The sequence below is a fragment of the Pongo pygmaeus genome, chromosome 2 (genome assembly GCF_028885625.2).
Source record: "Pongo pygmaeus isolate AG05252 chromosome 2, NHGRI_mPonPyg2-v2.0_pri, whole genome shotgun sequence".
NCBI lineage: Eukaryota > Metazoa > Chordata > Mammalia > Primates > Hominidae > Pongo > Pongo pygmaeus.
In genome coordinates, this window is record NC_085930.1 from 115,111,084 (window position 1) to 115,131,806 (window position 20,723).

At 50.2% G+C, this 20,723-nt stretch overlaps 1 protein-coding gene across 1 annotated transcript in view; it reads left to right on the forward strand.

Moving 5' to 3' along the window:
* Nucleotides 1-20,723, forward strand: part of SCN5A (sodium voltage-gated channel alpha subunit 5) — a 103,076-nt gene that overhangs the window by 56,822 nt on the left and 25,531 nt on the right. Inside the window, exons 15-20 of the mRNA XM_054482377.2 lie at nt 5,437-5,610; nt 6,967-7,317; nt 11,659-12,096; nt 13,631-13,792; nt 16,353-16,473; nt 17,666-17,820. Coding sequence (XP_054338352.1) covers nt 5,437-5,610; nt 6,967-7,317; nt 11,659-12,096; nt 13,631-13,792; nt 16,353-16,473; nt 17,666-17,820 — 1,401 coding nt within the window. The remainder of the gene's footprint in view (nt 1-5,436; nt 5,611-6,966; nt 7,318-11,658; nt 12,097-13,630; nt 13,793-16,352; nt 16,474-17,665; nt 17,821-20,723) is intronic.

The following is a 20,723-nucleotide window of genomic DNA, read 5'->3' on the forward strand; positions in this document are numbered from 1 at the left end:
GGGAGAATGGTTATCTGCATGGAAGAAAATCAATTTAGATCCCTACCTCACATCATATTCATAAATTAGATGCAGGGGAATTAGACTTAACACCTAAATGTGATAAAGCAAAACTTTAAAGTTTTTAGAATAAAAACAAGCAAAAAAGCTTTAAGATCTTCGGGTTGGGAAGGTCTTCAACAATCCAAAAAGCTTATATCATGAAAGAAAAGATTGCTAAATTATAAATTGTTAAAATTTATAATCTCTGTACAACAAGGGATGTTACAAACTAACTGAACTCACTACCACAAACTGGAAATTGATATTATGATAAGTATTTAACTAGAAATACATGGAATCCAGGCAATATTGAAGATTTACACTTCAATAGGAAAAGAGGGATAGTGATAAAATGATAAAAACACAACCACAACAATGGACAAAGGAAATGACAAGCAAATCACAAGAGGTAATTCAGATGGTTATAAACAAATGAAGAGAAACAGAGTAATGGAAATTAAAGCAACATTGAAATACTATTTTTTACCATAACAGAATAAAAACTAGACTTCTGTGTGTTGACAGGGTTGTGGAACAGTGGGAACTCACAGCTTGTAAGAGTGTGGATTTGGTACAACCATTTTGGGGAGCAATTGAACAATATTTGGTAAATCACAGATATAAACTGTGTACCCTACAACTCAACAATTCCATATATATATATGTCTTCTTAAGAAAGTCTCACACATCTGTACAAGGAAACGTGTATAAGAAAGTTCTTTACAGTACTTTTAGTCATAGGGGAACTGGAATCAACATAAATGTCCATTAATTTTATAAAGTGGATAAATAAATTGTGGTGTATTCATACAATGAAATACTGTACATGATTAGAATGAATACATATACATGTGTCAATAAATCTCAAACATGATGTTAAGAATAAAAGGAACAAAGAATAAAAAACATGATGTTAAGAATAAAAGAGAATATATAAAGCATAGCCTATTTACATAAAGTTAAAAGAATACAGAAATACTATGTGTTGTTGTTATATACATTAAAAATGTAAAAATGTGTAGAAATGATAAACATCAAATTTGTGATAGTGATTACCTTGGAATGAATATAGTATTATGGGTGGCTCCTGGTTTATCTGTGATGGCACATGATGGGTAAGAATTCATAGTGGAAGCCATCATTTGAATTACTGGTTTAACTCCTTTGTATCTCAGTTTCCCTATCTGTAAAATGGGGATAATAAACATTACATATCACTTAGGGTTACTGTGAGGGTTAAATGATTTAATATATGTAAAACACTAGAACAGTGCCTGGTATACATCAAATGCTATTTAAGTATTCGCTAATATTTTTTTTTGTAAGGAAAAAGAAAACACGATTTGAAACAAATATGGCAAAATGTTAATATTCATTAGAGTTTGGTGGTGGGTGCACAGGTAATCATTTTATTATCCTATACTTAAAGTATATATCCTGAAATATTTTAAAATGTAAACAAATACAATAAAGGTAAATGACAAATCAGGAAAATTGTGACAATAGTACTAATAGACAAAAGGGTAATCTCCTTAATATATAAAGTATGTTTATAAACCATACAAAAAAGCAAACACCTTAATAGAACAATTAAGAGCAAAGGATTTGAACAGGAAATTTCACCAAATAAGAAGTACAACATAAAAAGAAATGTCCAATAAAACAAGAGTGTCCTGTTGGATGAGAAAAGGTCATAGGAATGGAATACCCAGTATTAGCATAGTTAAAGGGAAGCAGTTACTCACATGCAGCTCGTGGAATTGGTTAAAGCCTTTCTCCGAGGATCATTTAGCACCATGTGTCAGAACCTCTAAAAACGTTCATTGACTACACAATTTCATCTCCAGAAATCTTTCCTAAGAAAAGAATTAGACAAGTTGTTTTAAAACAAGCACGTAAAAGGATATTTATTGTGGCAATGTTTTTAATAGGGAAAAAGGAATGACTATCACAGGGAAATGGCTAAACCAGTTATAGCACATCTGTACAGTGGAATGTGCCACAAATGTAAAAAAAAAAAAAAAAAGAAAAAAAGAAAATGATGCTGTAGATTGTGTTTAATTGGCATGGAAGGATGTTCACAAGGTATTATATTTTAAATACAGGTTTATACCTGCATGGAGTGTGGTCCCATTAAAATCATATGCCAAGGTCAAAGAGAATTTGGGGTTCCCCATAAGTTCCCCCAATTCCTGGAAAGCGGCCATTTGCACTCATTGCTCAGAGAACCTCCTGCCAGGAGTTAGGGGAAGTGGGTCACCATGCTCAGAGCCTCCATCTGCCAGATCTCAGTGAGCCTATAAAACATGCAGAGTTGTTTATATCTGAAGGCAGCCCCTGCCTGGGTCTGGAGCTCTTGGCCACTCTCAGCAATCATAATAAATCCTGCTGAAAGTAACAATAATCGCCCTCTCATACGGAGTATCCACTTTACAGCCATTAGCTGTAACTCCTAGAAACCTCCTATGGAGTTATTATTATCCCCATTTTATATATGAGGACACTCAAGGCTCAGAGAGATGAAGAAACTGGCCCAAGATCACACAGAGGCAGCCCCTGCTCTGGAACCCCGGCCTGGACACCATTCTCTGCATATCTTAAACCATCAAGCTTTGATCACATGGCCTTAGAAAGCCTGGTATAAGCCTGTGGAAGGAAGAGGTCTGTTACCAAAATGTATGTACTTCTCACGCTTAGCTGCACATTAGAATCACCTGGGAAGTTGTTTTTTTGTTTTTTGGTTTTTTTTTAATCCACATACCTGGGCTCCACTCCAGTCCAATGTAACTAGAATCTCTTGGATGCAACCCAAGCATCCATATTTTTAAAGCTCCCTAGGTGATTACAGAGTGCACCAAGTTTGAGAGCTCATGGTCAAAAACAGCACTTGAACTTCGAATCCCAGGAATCTGGTCAAAATGTAGATTCTAATTCAGCAGGTCTGGGGCCTTGCAAGATTCTGCATTTCCAAAGAGCTTCCAGGTGATGCTGTTGATCCCTGAAAATTCTTTTATCATTTCCCCGAAGGGCATTCCCCAAGAGCCTCTCCTGTCTCTTTTTTCCTGAGTCCTAGCTCCACCTGATAACTGCCATCTCACCACCAAAACAGCTGGGAGCCTGCACAAAGTGAGGTGCAGGGCTTTTCCTGAGCTCCATTCCCTAGAAATGAGTGTCGGCACTCATGGGTGTCGGACCCACCCTGGTGCGCCCCAGCAGTGCTGGGGAAGACCAAAAGTGGGGGTCCAAGGGAGGCGCTACCCGGGCCCCACCTGTAGGAGCTCTCAGCAAAGCTGTGCAGGCTGTGCTGCTGAGTGAAGGCTCTAAGCACAGCTGTGTGTGTCTGAGGCTGGGTAGGGAAGGTTCCTGGAAGTCAAGCAGAGCAGCACGGAACAGGCAGGAAATGGCGCACGGAAGGCCAAGGCTCAAACATTTGTACATCTATTCAACAGATACTAGAGGACCACCTGTGGGCTGGGCACCATTCCAGGTACAGTAGGGAAATGTCCCTGCCATCACACAGCTTATCTTCTAAACAGAAGAGGCTCGATAAACAAATAGCTGTTAGATGGTGGTGTGAAGCAGAGGAAAACGAAGCAAGGATGGGGGATAAGGAACGTGGTGGGAGGGAGGCACATTTAAAGTTACCAGAACGCCCATGGATCAGGTGGCTCTGAAGGGAGCGAGTTATGCGGCTGGGGAAAGGCATGACCCAGGGAAAGGGAGCAGCAAGTGCAAAGGCCCTAAGGAGGGAACAGCAAGGAACAGGCGTGGCTGGAACAGGAGTGCAACAGGCAATGGGGCTGGGGGTTGGAAAAGTTATGAAAGCAGGTCTGGGTGCTGGGGAGAGAAGCAGGTCTCAAGGCTGTCTCTCCATGTGTGAGGAATGCAAACTGAGGCTGGAGGATTTCAGGGTCCCTCCCTTTCCCAAGACCTGGCTGATGGAGGAGCAGTTCCCTCTGGGCACAAGCACTAAAGGGACCCCTGAAGTCAGGAGGGCTGGGCTGGTGAGTGGTGCCCTGTGTGGCAGTGCTGAGGAGCCCACCCACCTGCCCTCCCGGTGCCTCTCTCTGAGCCAACAGCATCCCGCTGCCTTCCAGCCCACCTCCACAGGGTCTCTTCTGAGCTGATGGTGAGAAGATGGCAATGGGGTGACAAGCAAATGCCTCTCCTTCTAGCACAGAGCCCTGTCAGGGCAGGTGCTCAGACCAGAGTGACCTCCCCACCTGATTGCCAACCCTAGTGAGGTGCCTCAGCCATGCCCATCTTTGACCCCCACCTCCTCACAACTGCTGCAGGCCTGACACTGTTCTCAGGGGTACTCTGGCCCTCTGGCTTTAGCCCTCCCCTCCAAAAGACCCTGAGTGCCTCCTCACTGCCCTCAGGACAGCCCCCCAACTCCTCAGCATGTTCAAGAGGCCCTGCGTACAGGACCCTGACTTCCTGCCATCCACACCATCACAGAACATTCTCTCCTCTGGGAACCAGGCTCCCATCAATTGGCACACTGCAGGGCAGCTGGCACGGCTCTCTGGTCCACTGCACCAAGGGATCCTTGACCACAGGGTTCTGCCAGCCAAGGCTGGGCAGCTTGGGACTCATAAGTCAATGAACTGGGCAGAGCTCAGCCTCTGCCCACTCAGGAATGTTTCCAGAAGAGAGAGGAAGTTTCCCTAAATTCTGAAGAGCAGCACTAGGTTCCTCTCCTCATTCTCAAACTTAATAGCTACATGACCCTAGACAAGTTACTTAACCTCTCAGTGCCTCAGTTTCCTTACCTATAAACTGCAGGCAATGATACTTCCTCATGGGGTTGTTGGATGAATCAAAAGAAACATGTGCAAAGTGTTGTGACCAGCACTTGGCACGTAGCCCTCGGGAAGCAGTGGCTGCTGATTATCACAGTGGGCAGAGTCCAGCAGGTAGATGAGGAGGAAGGGCCTCCTGAGGAGCAGGAACAGCAAGGACAGAGGCCCTGGGTCAGGGGAGCCATGAGCATCGTGTTGATGCGTAGATTTGGCATGTGATGGGTGAAAGCCCTTCCTGTGGACACACGGATCAGAAGTCTTGTGCTAGTTCATGTCACTGTCCATCGCAGGTGTCCCCTAGAGCTATGAGTCTCTGTGGAGACTGCGAAGGGCCCAGGCCATTCCCAAAGGCCAAGCTGGTGTGCCTGGTATGCTTGGTGAGCAGCTGCAAGGGCTGGGAGAGCAGGCTGGAGAAGAGAGCTGTCCCCAAGGGGCTGGGCCATGGCCAAGCAAACCCCTACTGGGAGCCTGGGCGCAGTCAGAGCTGGCAGCCCTGGAGGGAGCCCCTGCCACAGCAAGAGTCAGGAGTCAGGTGCCCCTGCTGGCCAGGGGGTCTTTCCATCCCAAACAATTCCTGCTCCCTCCTCAGGTCTTCACAGGGATCTTCACAGCAGAGATGACCTTCAAGATCATTGCCCTCGACCCCTACTACTACTTCCAACAGGGCTGGAACATCTTCGACAGCATCATCGTCATCCTTAGCCTCATGGAGCTGGGCCTGTCCCGCATGAGCAACTTGTCGGTGCTGCGCTCCTTCCGCCTGGTACCTGGCTGGACCCACTGCATGGGGGATGGTGGGGGTGGTGGAGGGCTCGGCACAACCCAATCTGAGGTCATCACTTGGTCATCCCTACTTTGATCTGTCATGCCTTCACCCAGCAGCCATTTGCTAGGTACCCCTGGATGCCTGGCCCAGTGCTGGTGGTGTGGGGGGTACAGAGGCAGGCAAGGCAGGAGACATTCGTCCAGAGGAGCAATTGTGGTGGCCATCCTGATGATTTGCAAAGCCCTTTGTGGTCCACAGTGACCCCTTTAGCCCTCACAGGATCCAGGAGTGGGGCTGGTATTACTACATTTCCATTTCACAGATGAGGAGACTCAGAGAGATGAGACGAATTTCCCACAGCCACATGGCAGATAGCAGAGGGAGCTGGGCTGCTAACTGCTCATCCGAGGTTCTGCCTGCTGGTTTCTGAATCAGCATCTTTAAAATATTAATGCACACACAAATCACCTGGGGATCCTGTTAAAATGCAGATGCTGATTCAGTCGGTCTGAGGTGATGTCAAAGCTGCTGGTCTGTGGACCACACTTGGAGCTTGAAATGCTTGAGAGGTCCAGACATGGGGTGGGAGGTATAGTCAGGGAAGGCTTCCTGGAGGAGGTCCTCAGCACCGTGGGTTGCTGCACATACAGTGGATGGGAGTGGAGTGGGGGGAGTGTGTAGGAAGGCAAGACGGTGGGGGCAGGAGGGAAAGCCAAGGCTGTGGGTTCTAATCCTGACTCAACTGCTATGAACCAAGGGACTTAGACAAGTTACTCCACCTGTGAGGGTTGGCAGCTTCTTTTGTCAAATGAGGTAATACCGGTGCCAACCTCATGTGGTTATTGGGAGTTCTGATTGAGTTCATCCATTCTAAGCACAAGGCCTGGCACATAGACATTCAGTAAGTGTTAAGCACCTTCCCCCCTTTCTCTGTGATGACTGAGAGGCAGAGGTGATGAGTCAGAGATGGTTTGAGCTGTCCCAAAGGATACCTGATAAGGACAGGTGTGAAAGAGCAAGGACACTCCCTGTTGGGAGAATCTAGTGGGCAGTTCCTGAAAGTGAGGCCAAGTCAGAGAGGAGGCTGGTGTGGGGACAAAGAGAAGGGCTGAGTTGGGGAGGTGAGGCTGGAGCTGTTGACCTGACTCCCAGAGCAGTGCCCAGTGAAGCTGCCCTCAGGCTATGGAGAGAAACAGTAGTGGGTTCTCTGGGAGAAATAGGGGGGAAAATAGGTGTCAGTGCCCTCCAAGGGCTCCCTGGGCTTTCAGGTAGGAGCTAGAGAGAGTGAGGGTGCCCATGGGCAGCAGGAGCCAGAGCCCCTCACAAGGTCCTCTCCTCTTCCTCCTTCCCCAGCTGCGGGTCTTCAAGCTGGCCAAATCGTGGCCCACCCTGAACACACTCATCAAGATCATCGGGAACTCAGTGGGGGCACTGGGGAACCTGACACTGGTGCTAGCCATCATCGTGTTCATCTTTGCTGTGGTGGGCATGCAGCTCTTTGGCAAGAACTACTCAGAGCTGAGGGACAGCGACTCAGGCCTGCTGCCTCGCTGGCACATGATGGACTTCTTTCATGCCTTCCTCATCATCTTCCGCATCCTCTGTGGAGAGTGGATCGAGACCATGTGGGACTGCATGGAGGTGTCTGGGCAGTCATTATGCCTGCTGGTCTTCTTGCTTGTTATGGTCATTGGCAACCTTGTGGTAAGTTGGCCAAGGGCCTCACACACACACACACCATCCACTCATCTACCCATCCAATTATCCATTTACTTACCCTTCTATCAATCCATCTACCCATCCATCCATCTGTCCATTCATTTACCCACATTTCCATCTAACTACTCACTCATTTATTTCCTCCACCCCCCCCATGCACTCACTTACCCATCCATCTATGTACTTATCAACAAACCATCTATTCAATGTACCCATTTATCTTGCACATATATGCTCATACAGCCATCTATCTATTGATCATCCACTTATCAATCACCCACCCACCAATCAACACACCCAACCATCTGTTCACCACTCCAGCAATCAGAAGGATCAGTAGATCCTTCTCCAGTTACCAAGCCACCCATCCATTTATCCACTCATTCACCTTGTCATTCATCCATCAACCCCCTTTTACTCATTCACTCATCCTTTCATTAGTCTGCTTATCAGTCACCTATTCATCAACCCCTATTCACACACTTATGCATCCATATGCCCATTCATCTATGTACCCACCCATTCACTTACACAACCATCCATCCCTCCCTTCATCCATCACCCATCTGTCCACTCACCTAACTATTCACTCCTCTACTCATTCATCCACCTCCTATCTATCAACTCACCATTCACTCATTCACCAATTCCATCTATCTACTCATCTATCTATCCAGCTGTCTGCTTACTCACTCATTGACCCATCCATCCATTCACTCACTCTTCACCGCATTTTTTTTTTTTTTTTTTTGAGACTGAGTTTCACTCTTGTCGCCCAGGCTAGAGTGCAATGGTGCCATCTCGACTCACTGCAACCTCTGCCTCACAGGTTCAAGTGATTCTCCTGCCTCAGCCTCCCGAGTAGCTAGGATCACAGGCATGCACCATGCCTGACTAATTTTTTGTATTTTTAGTAGAGACAGGGTTTCACCATGTTGGCCGGTCTGGTCTCAAACTCCCGACCTCAGGTGATCCACCCACCTCTGCCTCCCAAAGTGCTGGGATTACAGGTGTGAGCCACTGTGCCTGGCCTCTTCACTGCATTTTGCTCATTAATTCATTTACCCACTTATTTACCTATTTATTCATTATTTACTCATTTTGTTTTCATTCATTTACTTATCTGTTCATCTACCCATTATTTTACTGTCATACACTATCAATGAATTATCACATGGTTTTTCAATTTATCTTAAACATTTTCTAAGCCCTTGTTGCATGGAAAACATTGTGCCACATGCTGTTGGGCATACAGAGGCAAATGAGGTCTAACGCCAGCCCTGACATCACTCACCAGCTTAAGAGATTATTGGGGAGGTGGAGAGTTCAAACAGGCCTGAAATAACTCTCAGACTAGTCAGAGTGATCAGAACCATTAAGGAGGAGACCATGGTACTCTTCCCATTCAGCTAGGAAAATCAAGGAAATCTTCCTGGAAGAGATTTTGGAGCTGACCTGATAAACAGGCAATGCTGAAGAGGGAAGGAGCAGGATGAGCAAAGCACAGGTGCAGACAGGTGGTGGTCCAGGTAAGGTGGGGCCCATAGGAGCTTTATATGTCACCCTGAGTAGCGTGGTAGGAGTCTCTGCTGTCCCATCATGAGGGGCCCACACCTTTGCTCCTGTGGGTACCTGTCTGTCCTTGGGCAGGTGCATCTTGTCTTGTGTCTTTACAATGTGGAGAATTCTGGAACTGAGAAAAGCCAAAACTTAAATACCAGAGAAGGCGCCTTAGGAAGAGGCAAGGTTGGGGTCAGTCAGTGGTTCAGGCAGCAATCCATGTCCACTGTGGACATGAAGCCACCTTGCTGGGTACACAGTTGGCCCACACATGCTCAAGAAGCATGCCTGCATTGTCTGGCTCCCACCTGTATCTGTATGTCTCTGTCGTGGGCAGTGCAGTCACATCAGTTCACAGAGAGGTTTTACATTCACTTTTTCAGGCTGCTGTGGGGCAAGTACTATGGGCTATAGATTCCAGAGCCTTTCCCCAAACCTGTCTGCTCTCTTCTCCCATGTGCCTTTTCCAGGCCAGGACAGGACAGGCCAATTTGGAAGCAGTCCGCCACCAGCCCATGAACCCAGAGGCCAGAGGAGTGCAGAGCCCAGAGAGAGAGGAGCCAGGGCATCAGTGCACAGTGCCACTAGAACCCTGCTCTTTGGCTGGCCCCCAACTCCCCCTTATGTCCCCCCAAACTAGCTATCCCTTGGGGTGGAGGGTTGCTCAGCCCATCCCAACCCCAGGGCCTGCCAGACTGTCTATTCTGGGGAGAATGAGAATTGCCAAGCACTCAGCCCAGGGCCAGGCTGAGCCACCCCTCACACACGGAGCCCTGCGATTTCCCAGCAGATCTGCCTGGGGATGAGAAAATTAGAGGCTGCTGGAGGAGGGAGCTAATGCCAGCCCACGCAGCGCCCTCCCCGGCCGCCTAAGGAATTGGGCCGCTGCCGGGCGTGGGAGGAAGCAAGATTGCCATTGAAATGGGAAGTGATGATCAGGCAGGGCTGGGAGCAGCAGCAGCACGATTGATGGGGAAAGCACTGGAAGAAGCTGAACTTCTGAAGCCAGCGACAGGGAGGGCCCTAGACTCCTGTGTGGGTGGGCATGGCTGCCCAGGTACCCACACCCCCCACCCTACTCCCAGCCTAGGCCCAGAACTCCTGGAGGTTGGGGGATGCAGGGCCTGGTGTGAGTGAGGCTGTGGGGGAAGGATCCAGTTGCCATCCTTCCTGGGAATGGAGGTGGCCATGCCTGGGTCCTTGTGGACAAAGGCCAGGGGCCAGGCCCGAGGTTGGTGTAGATAGCAGCTCAAAATGGTATCACATGCCCTACCCCCTAGTGATGACAAAGAAAGCTACCAAGTGTCAAAAGTGATCATCTCTCTGTAGATATAGTATGGGAGAGCCTACCTCTTCACCTTCTGTACTGTCCACATGAATAGGTATTACTTTTAAGCCAAAGGCATGTTTCTGAGGCCGCTTTTATCAGAATTCTCATTCCCAGCTTGCTGATAGGTATGGGGTCCCTGGTAGAGGTGTGTTTTAGAGGCTCTTGAGAAACCAGAACAGAGTCTCGAGTGGATTTCCAAAAAGAACTGTGCACCCCCCCTCACACTCCACCCTGCCATAAAGGCGCTGGGAGGGAGGAGACACCAAGCCCATGGTGGCCTGGTGGCCTGGTGAGCCATGGGCCAGTCTGACCCATGCATGTGGGAATCAGCCCACCGCCATCTTAACTGACCCTCCATGAGACTGGGAAATGGTCACAAGCCCAGCTGCTTGTCACACAGCAAAGGCCTTCTTTTTAAACAAAAGCTAAAGCTTCACACTTTTGTAGGAGGGCTTAACAACAAGCAATTCTCCAGAACTATCCAAAAGCAGAGGGTTATGCAAACCCCCTTAAGAAGTCTCAAGTCCCTAAGCCCTGATGATAGACCTCAATAAAATACTGCGCCCTGTGGAACCTCCAACACTGCACCCTCCCCTGGCTCCCTGCAGCATAGCAGCCCTTGACCTTCACACAGCACCCTTCCTAGCACCCCTCACAGCCTAGACACGGTCAGTTCTCCATGGCCTGACCCCATGGTTAGTCCAAGTGCCTGAGGGCTGCCTGTGCCTTCCTGACCTCTTTTCCAGCTATTGCACCTTTCTCTGCCCAGTCCCAGTGTCACTCACCTGGAAAGTGTGGCAGACCTGGGCCTCAGGTGGTGTGTGCCCTACAGCAGCAGCTCCAGGCCTCTGAGCACCAAGCTGGCTTCAGTGGGGAGCTCAGAGGCAGGTCACTGCTCCTCCTCTTTACAGCAAAGTCCCAAAAGCTCTGTGTGGCTTCTCGGTGGGATTCTGTCTTGTCCCTGGACCCACACTTCCCAGGAAGGAGACCTGTGCCCATCCTGACCCCTCTGCCCCTCACTACTCCTAAGGCAGCAGGAAGAGGTAAAGGGAGAATAAGGCTTGTGTGTAGAAGCCGCTGGTGCCAAGACAGGGCTCAATGTGTGTGACTTTGGGCTAGCCCCTCGCTTTGACACTGAATGCACGCATAGTTCTCCCATTGAACCTGAGCCAGGACACGACATCCTCAATTCAGACTGTGTCTGGGCCCTTGGAAAGAGGGATTCGAGTTTGTATTTTCTTTTATAGCCAAACCTTCCATATTCAATAAAATGAGGGGTTAGGATGAGGGCTCAGGGCCCTGGATTCGAGCCTCGGAGCTGTTTGTCACAGGCAGTCTTAAAAGTCTCTGGGCCTCAGTTTCCCCATCATAGAACTGGGACTGGATGGCTTGGCATGGCACAGTGCCTTGGTGAGCCTGACCCACTATCTCGACAGGTCCTGAATCTCTTCCTGGCCTTGCTGCTCAGCTCCTTCAGTGCAGACAACCTCACAGCCCCTGATGAGGACAGAGAGATGAACAACCTCCAGCTGGCCCTGGCCCGCATCCAGAGGGGACTGCGCTTTGTCAAGCGGACCACCTGGGATTTCTGCTGTGGTCTCCTGCGGCAGCGGCCTCAGAAGCCCGCAGCCCTTGCCGCTCAGGGCCAGCTGCCCAGCTGCATTGCCACCCCCTACTCCCCACCACCCCCAGAGACGGAGAAGGCGCCTCCCACCCGCAAGGAAACACGGTTTGAGGAAAGCAAGCAACCGGGCCAGGGCACCCCTGGGGATCCAGAGCCCGTGTGTGTGCCCATCGCTGTGGCCGAGTCAGACACAGATGACCAAGAAGAGGATGAGGAGAACAGCCTGGGCACGGAGGAGTCCAGCAAGCAGGTGGGCCCTCACCCCTGCATGTATGAGGCACCTACATATACAGAGCCCAGAGCTCTGCTGTCCGGGCCACCCAGCCTCACTCAAAGCAGCTTCCCCTGCCAGACTGCCTTGGCAGTGGGTAGGGGTAGAAGGTAGGCCAACCCCACAACAGCCAGCCTCTCAGAGGGGTGCTGAGACCAGCTCTCAACCCTCTCTTCCTAACTCAGTCCAGAAGCTGACCTGCGGAGGGGCTGCTATCCACCGCTCATGCCCTGGCTGGGCATAGGGAGCTCATTGTACAGACAGGGAAACGGAGGCATGGCAAGAGAGACTTGCTAGGTGTTCCTCATGAATTTAGAACAGAGCCTCTAGCCCCCAGTTCCCACACTGACCATTGTCCCCCCTCCAGGACTGGCAAGGTAGAGCGTCTTGGCGAAAGAGAAGTATGGTTTTCTGACCTCCAGACTGCCCCTTCCCCTCCTCCCACACCCAGAGCTCATTCTGAGATTTAAAAATAAGCATCCCTAAGACTGAGGTGTCAGGGACAGCACTATCTTATCTCCCAACCTGTTATTTTTAACACTTGGGACCAGAGTCTGCACAAAGCAGGCAGGGCCTACCCCTCCCCTCCCCTCCGTTTTCCCTTGGCCTGAGCCAGGCTCAGATGGCTTCTCCTCAGGGCTTTAGGTCAAGCCCCCAGGAGTGTTCTCCCTGTTGAGTCAGGCCCATTTTGGCTGCTTCCTCTGGGCCTGCACTGGGTGGGCCTGGCTGTGGAGAGCAACCGCTCCCCATGTGTGGAACTTGATCTAAGGCTCTGGGCTTGGTTTCACGTCCTCCTGCCTCCCTGTGGTCCCAGAGGCCACCCTTTCAAGTCAGGTTGCGGGGCAGTGGCAATGTCTGCTCAGGGAGAGGGAGTGTTGGTGTTGCCAGGACCACAGTTTCCAATGATCTCCAGCACAGGAGGGGAATTCCAGCTGTTCTCCTTTCCCTTCTCTGTTCCTTCTCTTGAGCCCATTGACTCTGGCTCCCGGGGTGTGTGTGTGTGTGTGTGTGTGTGTGTGTGTGTGTGTGTGTGTGTGTGTGTGTGTGTGTGTGTGTGTGTGTGTGTGTGTGTGTGCGTGTGCGTGTGCGTGTGTGTGTGTGTGCGTGCGTGTGTGTGTGCGTGCGCGCGCGCGCGCGTGCGCACAAGCTGGGAGTGCCACGGGGATTCATGAGGGAAGTCAGTGTGACCTTCCTAAGTACAGTGGCCAGCATTTGTGAGGTGGGCATCGTGACCCAGCTGCACCCTTCCAGGGAGTCTGGGGAGGGGGAGTTATGCCAGGCTGGCCAGGGGCTTCCTCTGTCTCTAGGCCCTTTGCCTGGACCTACCAACAGCCTCCCACCTGCCTGCTCAGGTCCCCTGAGGGAGGGGTCTTCAGTGAGATGGAGGCCCCATGAAGACAGCTGGAGGCAGTGCCTCAGATGCATGGGCAGGGTCTGAAACCCCCAGGGTCAGGGCCCTGGAGACCCTCTGGCTGGGTGTGTGGACTCAGCTCATAGGCTGGGGTCTTTTCAGCAGGAATCCCAGCCTGTGTCCGGTGGCCCAGAGGCCCCTCCGGATTCCAGGACCTGGAGCCAGGTGTCAGCAACTGCCTCCTCTGAGGCTGAGGCCAGTGCATCTCAGGCTGACCAGCGGCAGCAGCGGAAAGCGGAACCCCAGGCCCCAGGGTGCGGTGAGGTAATGCATGCCTTTGTCCCTGAAGCCAGCTGGGTGCCGCTGCTTGGGTCAGAGCCAGGCTGTGAGAGGTGCACGCCAGCATTTGCTGTTGGGAGCCACAGCCACTGTCACAGGCAGCGTGGAAGACCAGTCTGCAGAGGGGAGGGTGGGCATCCCTGTCCTGACAGGGGAGAGATGGTACAGGGCCCAGGGCCAACGGGAAATTCTGGAAATTCTGGTCCCAAACTCTGATGCAGGACTAACCCACTACCTCCATGTGTTCGCCCTCTCCACATACTCCATCCCTGTGTTTTGGTCCTGTTTGGCAAATGTTTGTCCTGTGAATCTCCCCATCCAAAGAAGACTTCAGGAGGCTGGGCACGGTGGCTCACGCCTATAATTTTAATGCTTTAGGAGGCCGAGGCAGGTGGATCACTTGAGGTCAGGAGTTCGAGATCAGCCTGGCCAACATGGTGAACAGGTTACCCGCCTGATTCTGTAAGCACTGGAGTTCGCAACCCCTGAGCAAAAGGCTTGTGGCATTGCTGACTAAGCTGCCCAGCCTCACTCACATCTAGCCCACGGAAGGTGGAGACCACGTGTTCAGAGTGCTTGGTGGCCACTGTCCTGCAGCCTGACCTCACTGTATCCAGCACTTCTGCCTCTTCCTCTTTTGTGAGATGGGCCCATGTGAGCTTTGCAAGCATGGTCAGTTTTTGGAGCACAAGGGCGTACTGGAGTCATCTTCCTGACTGTGCAGATCATGGTTCTCCCCCTGATGGTCTGAGCTGTGAAGACATGTGGGGACAGGAGGACACAGGAGAGAGGCAGAAGGCCATGGGAGAGAAGTGGCTCTGTCATACGGATGCTAACCTTTGAATGAATTTTATAAGTCTTCCTTTCTTCAAATCAGTTCATGGGGGAGCCTATATAAGGGAGACACAGGCTGGGGTTTTCCCGGAAAAGGGACTCCCTCATCTCACCTGCAGTAGGACCTGAGAACGTGTCCTCTCACATGACAGCCCCATGGACTTCAGACAGCTCCAGTGTTTGGAAAGAAAAAATAAGCATGCTGCTCTCCTCTGGCTTGCCCCTTTCATCACCCAACTCCTTTCGTCCCCCAACTGAGCTGGGAGGAGGGGGGAAGGAACCCTCAAAGCCACGGGGGACCACGAAAGCCTGAGCCTCACCTCTCTGGCCAAGGATCCACCTTCTCTGAGCAGTAGGCTCTGTTTTCCCTCCAGAATCCACCCCTTTCCCATCACAGATCTCAAAAATGGAAAAGAAGCCCCTGAGACATCAGCAGATTGATTCATCAAAGGAAAAGAAAAGAAAGAAGGCAGCCGTAGGAGCATAGCCATGCCCAAGAATTCAGACAAACCCCTCTCTAAATGGAGCCTGAGCCTGAGATGATGTGAGGTGGGGGCAGCGGAGATGGGGGCTTTGGACCTGACCTGATGCAAACGATGGATTTTCTTCCTTCACTGACACTCCTCCCCTGATGTACCCATCTTTATGTCCCGTTCCCTAGAAGCAGAGGGATTCCTGTGCAAATGACTTATTGAGGGGTGTTCTCAGGAGAAACCCATAAGAAAGTACGAGAAACAGGATGAAGCAAAGAAGGAAGCTACGGAACGGCTTTCCAGCTGGAGTCAGCCTCATCCTGTCCCAAGTAGAGCTCTGGGGCATGAATTGCACCACAGCATTGTCCCAACTCAAGGCTAGGGGCTGGCCTTCTGTGTTCCTGTATCAGTGGCTGCTGGGCACCGGCCACCCCTCGGGACGGCAGTCCCCCAGCTGAAGATGATTTTCTGGAGGAGGGCCAGCTAAGCAGCTAGCATTCAGTGTCTGGGAATGGGTGCGCTGGTCTTATGCGGTGGAATTGGGCAGAGTACCCACAGTGGCCCCTGTAACACCCCTTTACACCCATACTCACAAGTGACACACACAGACACTCACAAGGGCACACCTGCATGCACATGCCTCTCTGTAGCCTCCCTATAATCAAGTTATTGAGGTCAGGGCAGCAGACTTGCAAGGACAGGAAGTGGAGGGCTCCATCACCTTCTCAGTCTCCAGGCTCTGTCCAGCACACCAGAACCCACGGGAACTGCACAAAATGTGTGGGTGGGGTTGCTGGCGTGTTCTCTGTGATCTGACCTTGCTGCCTGTGTGTTGCCTGGGATCCTGGTTCTGACTCTGTTCTGGATGTGACATGCCTGTTTCCACTGTGTGTGCCACACCACCACGATGTGTCCATGTTGCTACCCCATGTCTGTTTCGCTCCCAGCTAGATGCAGTCCCCATCCCCAGTGGCCTCCCAGAGCCCTTTCACAGCCCCCACACCCCAGCCTTAGACTCCAGCAGACCAGAATCACAGACCCGGGAACCCCGAGGTCCAGCCTTGGCCCAGCCCTGACCGGCAAAAGGTGGCTCTGTGCAGGTCCCAGGGTGCGTCATGAAGATGCTGCCTCCCTTCAGGGAGCCCCAAGCTCCTGCAGACTCTGGGCTCGAGGCCAAAGGCTGCTACTCAGCCCACACTCACACCCTTTCCCACCCTGTCCCACATCCCTGTCCATAGACCCCAGAGGACAGTTGCTCCGAGGGCAGCACAGCAGACATGACCAACACCGCTGAGCTCCTGGAGCAGATCCCCGACCTCGGCCAGGATGTCAAGGATCCAGAGGACTGCTTCACCGAAGGTAATGGCCCGGGCAGCCCTCTGCCCTAGCCTTAGTTCCACCCAGAGGGGACAGGAGGACCAGCAGCTCCTTGGAGCCCAGGGCCACGTGGCACCAACACCCTGCCTTAGATATCTGCCCACCTCCTCCATTCCTCTGCAACCCTGGGGGTTCCTCCATCTGCCTGACATGTCTGCCCATGGAGTGCTGGGCTGGACAGGTGCACCAAGGACTGGAGACACTGTGTTTGTGGTGTGTTAGCACCACTGTATGCCCAACAGCAGTAGGGTCTGGGTCTAATTCGCTCCTGTACCACCAGGCCCTGGCACGGTGCCTGACATAGTAGGCCCTCTGTAAATCCTTGAAGCAGGGATGACATGTGGCCATGTTGATTGGCATCTATAGCTTTTATGGATTGGTGGTATATTTGGAGGGTAGCTGGGGATAAAATTAGAGCTTGGCCAGGCGCGGTGGCTCACACCTGTAATCCCCACTTTGTGAGGCTAAGGCGGGTGGATCACCAGAGGTCAGGAGTTCGAAACCAGCCTGGCCAACATAGTGAAACCCCATCTCTACTAAAAACACAAAAAATTAGTTGGGCGCACTGGCGGGCACCTGTAATCCCAGCTACTCAGGAGGCTGAGGCAGGAGAATCTCTTGAACCTGGGAGGCGGAGGTTGCAGTGAGCCAAGATTGCACCATTGCATTCCAGACTGGGCAACAAGAGTGAAACATCTCAAAAAAAGAGAAAAAAAAATAAGAGCTTGCCCTCCATGTGACACATCCATGGGGGCTCTCATTGAGGGACCTGCCCTTCCCAAGGCTCAGAAACCACAAACATGGAGAAGACCCAGGGAATGCCCAGGAGTTCCTACCATTTTCCCCGGGGAACAGTTTCCCAGATGAGCAGCGGACAAGCTGGAACCTATCCCAGCCCAGCCTTGTCCCTGCCCATACCCACCAGGCTGTTCACCCACTCGCTGGGTGCTCAGTCCATCCATGCTCCTCACAGAGTGCCCGCAGAGCATGCGGCCCCCATGGGCGGTGCCCACGGCCCTCGCTCACACGGCCCTGCTCACCATATTGCCCTGTTCGCCACCTCCATCATCGTAGCTCTTTCTGTCAGTCATCTCTTCAACCATCCAACCTTCTGCCATTAGATGTGGGCATTCACAGGCCTTGAGCTGGGCCTGACCCTCACTCTTTCCCATAGGCTGTGTCCGGCGCTGTCCCTGCTGTGCAGTGGACACCACACAGGCCCCAGGGAAGGTCTGGTGGCAGTTGCGCAAGACCTGCTACCACATCGTGGAGCACAGCTGGTTCGAGACATTCATCATCTTCATGATCTTACTCAGCAGTGGAGCGCTGGTACCCTCCTGGGGATGCAGGGTTGTGACAGGGACGGCTGGAGGAGGAGGGGAGGGCAGGGAAAGGAGGTCTCCAGCTGGAAAGTCAGGTCAGAAACTGAGGCAGAGCCTCTGCTGAAAATGTGCTTCCCAGACCCCCAGAGCAGGGAACAGCTCACAAACTCTCAACACCCACAGCACATATGGAGGCCAGAGCAGGAAGGGCTCGCAGAGGGCATGTGTCCAGGCCTTCGTCTTTGTTCCACAAAAGGGAAATGATTTGCCCCAGATCACCAGCCTCCTATACCAGAGCTCTGGTGACACACCCACCTGCACACAGCATCAGTGTTCTGTCAAGCTGTCACAGTGCAGTTAACCATGCTGGCTCATAGTACAGTGCTGGCTCCGCTGAGTCCATGTCTTCAGGCTAGAGGCTGTGCCCTGTAGTTCACGCATGATGATGCTTAATCCCCATGACAACTCTTTGTAGAAACATTAAGTAACTTGCTCAAGGTCCCACCACTCAGGAACCACAGATCTGGCATTTGAACCCAAGCAGTCAGATTCCAGAGTCCTTTGCCTTGACTTCTCATTTGTTCGGTCAGTCTTCTAAGCCCTCCTTGTATCTAGCTCTGTGTATTCAGCCATGTGGGAGCTACAGGAGGAGGCCCCAGCCCTGGCCTCGGGAACACCCAATCAGGGTGATAAGAGGCCAGAAGGGGTGGAGCAATCAGGGTAGTATCCCTGGAGGAAGCAGATAGAGTTGGACTGTGGAGAACAGGGAGGTGTTGAAGCCAGGAGGAGCAGTGAGGCCCTCCAGGGTTGCCCCATCTGGCTCCCAGGCATGCTGCTCTAATCTCTCCAAGCACTTCTAGGAAGAGATGGAACAGCCCTGGAGGGGGTTCTGGAAGGGGCTGGTGAAGCAGGGAGAGGGGTGATTAAGAAGGCAGAAGATGGCCGGGCACAGTGGCTCACACCTGTAATCCCAGCACTTTGGGAGGCCGAGGCAGGTGGATCACCTGAGGTCAGGAGTTCGAGACCAGCTTGGCCAACATGGCAAAACCCCATCTCTACTAAAACTACAACAATTAGCTGAGTGTGGCGGCACTCACCTGTAATCCAAGCTACTTGGGAGGTTGAGGCATGAGAATCACTTGAACTCGGGAGGCAGAGGTTGCAGTGAGCCGAGGTCATGCCACTGTACTCTAGCCTGGGGGATACAGTGAGACTCTGTCTAAAAAAAGAAAAAAAAAAGACATGGAAACTTTACTGGACCAGAGGAAGTAAGAGCCTGTGGAAACTTTGCTGGACCAGGGAAAGTAAGAGCCTGTATTGCTGGGGAGGTGAGAACCCCATAGATGAGCAACTAACAGAGAATGCTTTAGACTGCAGAGTGAGAGGCACATCCAAGGCTATGTGCCTCCATTCCGTGCTGCCTCCTCCTGTGGAGTTAGACCATGGGGAGGCACTGTGGCTGTCACTTTGAAGCCTCTGGGCCTCCCACCCCACCCGATGCTGCCTCACCCCTGTTCCAGAATGGGCCTGGAGCCATCACTTGCAGCCCGCCTGCTGTTTTACCATTGGCAGCTAGAGCCAAATCTCTGTAGGCTTCAGAAAAAGATGGTTTGACAATATGTTAACGAGTTTTGTTTTTAAACAGCCACAAACAAGGGCAGCCAGAGCCATTTCGTCTGGGCTGTGGAGGGAAAGCCCAGCTTGGCATAAGTGAGGAGGAGTTTTGGCAAGCATCTGGTGAATCTAATCAGGGTAGACAGCCAAGCTCTGTTGTTAAAAAACCACGTCAATGATATATTGAGAAAAAGAGAAATCTGAGTGTGTTATTTAAAGTTGTAAACTTGTTTAACAGAAAGCAAACTATATCCTTTCCAAATTGCTGAGGGAAATTTTTTTTTTAAAAAAAGAAAAAACAGAGATCTCACCGCAAAAGGTAGAAGAAAAAAGAAGCAACAAGAAAACATAAAATCAGAAAACAAAATAATATAAGAGGCAAGATCAAACACATGTTTTAATAATAAATGTAACTGGATAAAATTCATCTTTTAAAAGGAAAGAACTCAGGATGGATCAAAAAAAAAACCTTGAGCCATGTGCTTTCAAATGACAAACCTAAAACAATGCAACTCAGAAATATTAAAAGCCACCAGGCATGGTGGCTCGCGCCTGTAATTTCAGCACTTTGGGAGGCTAAGGCAGGAGGGTGGCTTGAGCCCAGGAGTTCAAGACCAGCCTAAGCAACATAGTTAAGACCCCACCTCTACAAAAACATTTTTAAAAATTAGCTGGGCATGGTGGCATATGCCTGTGGTCCCAGCTACTCAGGAGGCTGAGGGGAGAGGATCGCTTGAGCCTGAGAGGTCAAGGCTGCAGTAAGCCCTGTTCATACCAATGCCTTCCAGCCTGGGTAACCAAGCAAGACCTTGTCTAAAATATATATATATATATATATATATACACACACACACATACACACACACACAAATATATATATAAAATATATGTGTATATATTATATATGTACATATATTATATATTATATATTATATGTACATATATGTATATATTATATATTATATGTACATATATTATATATTATATGTACATATATTATATATTATATGTATACATTGTATAATATATGTATACATTATATAATATATGTATATATTACATATTATATGTACATACATTATATATAATATATGTATATATTACATATTATATGTACATACATTATATATAATATATGTATATATTACATATTATATGTACATACATTATATATAATATATGTATATATTATATATTATATGTACATACATTATATATAATACATGTATATATTATATGTACATACATTATATATAATACATGTATATATTATATGTACATACATTATATGTAATA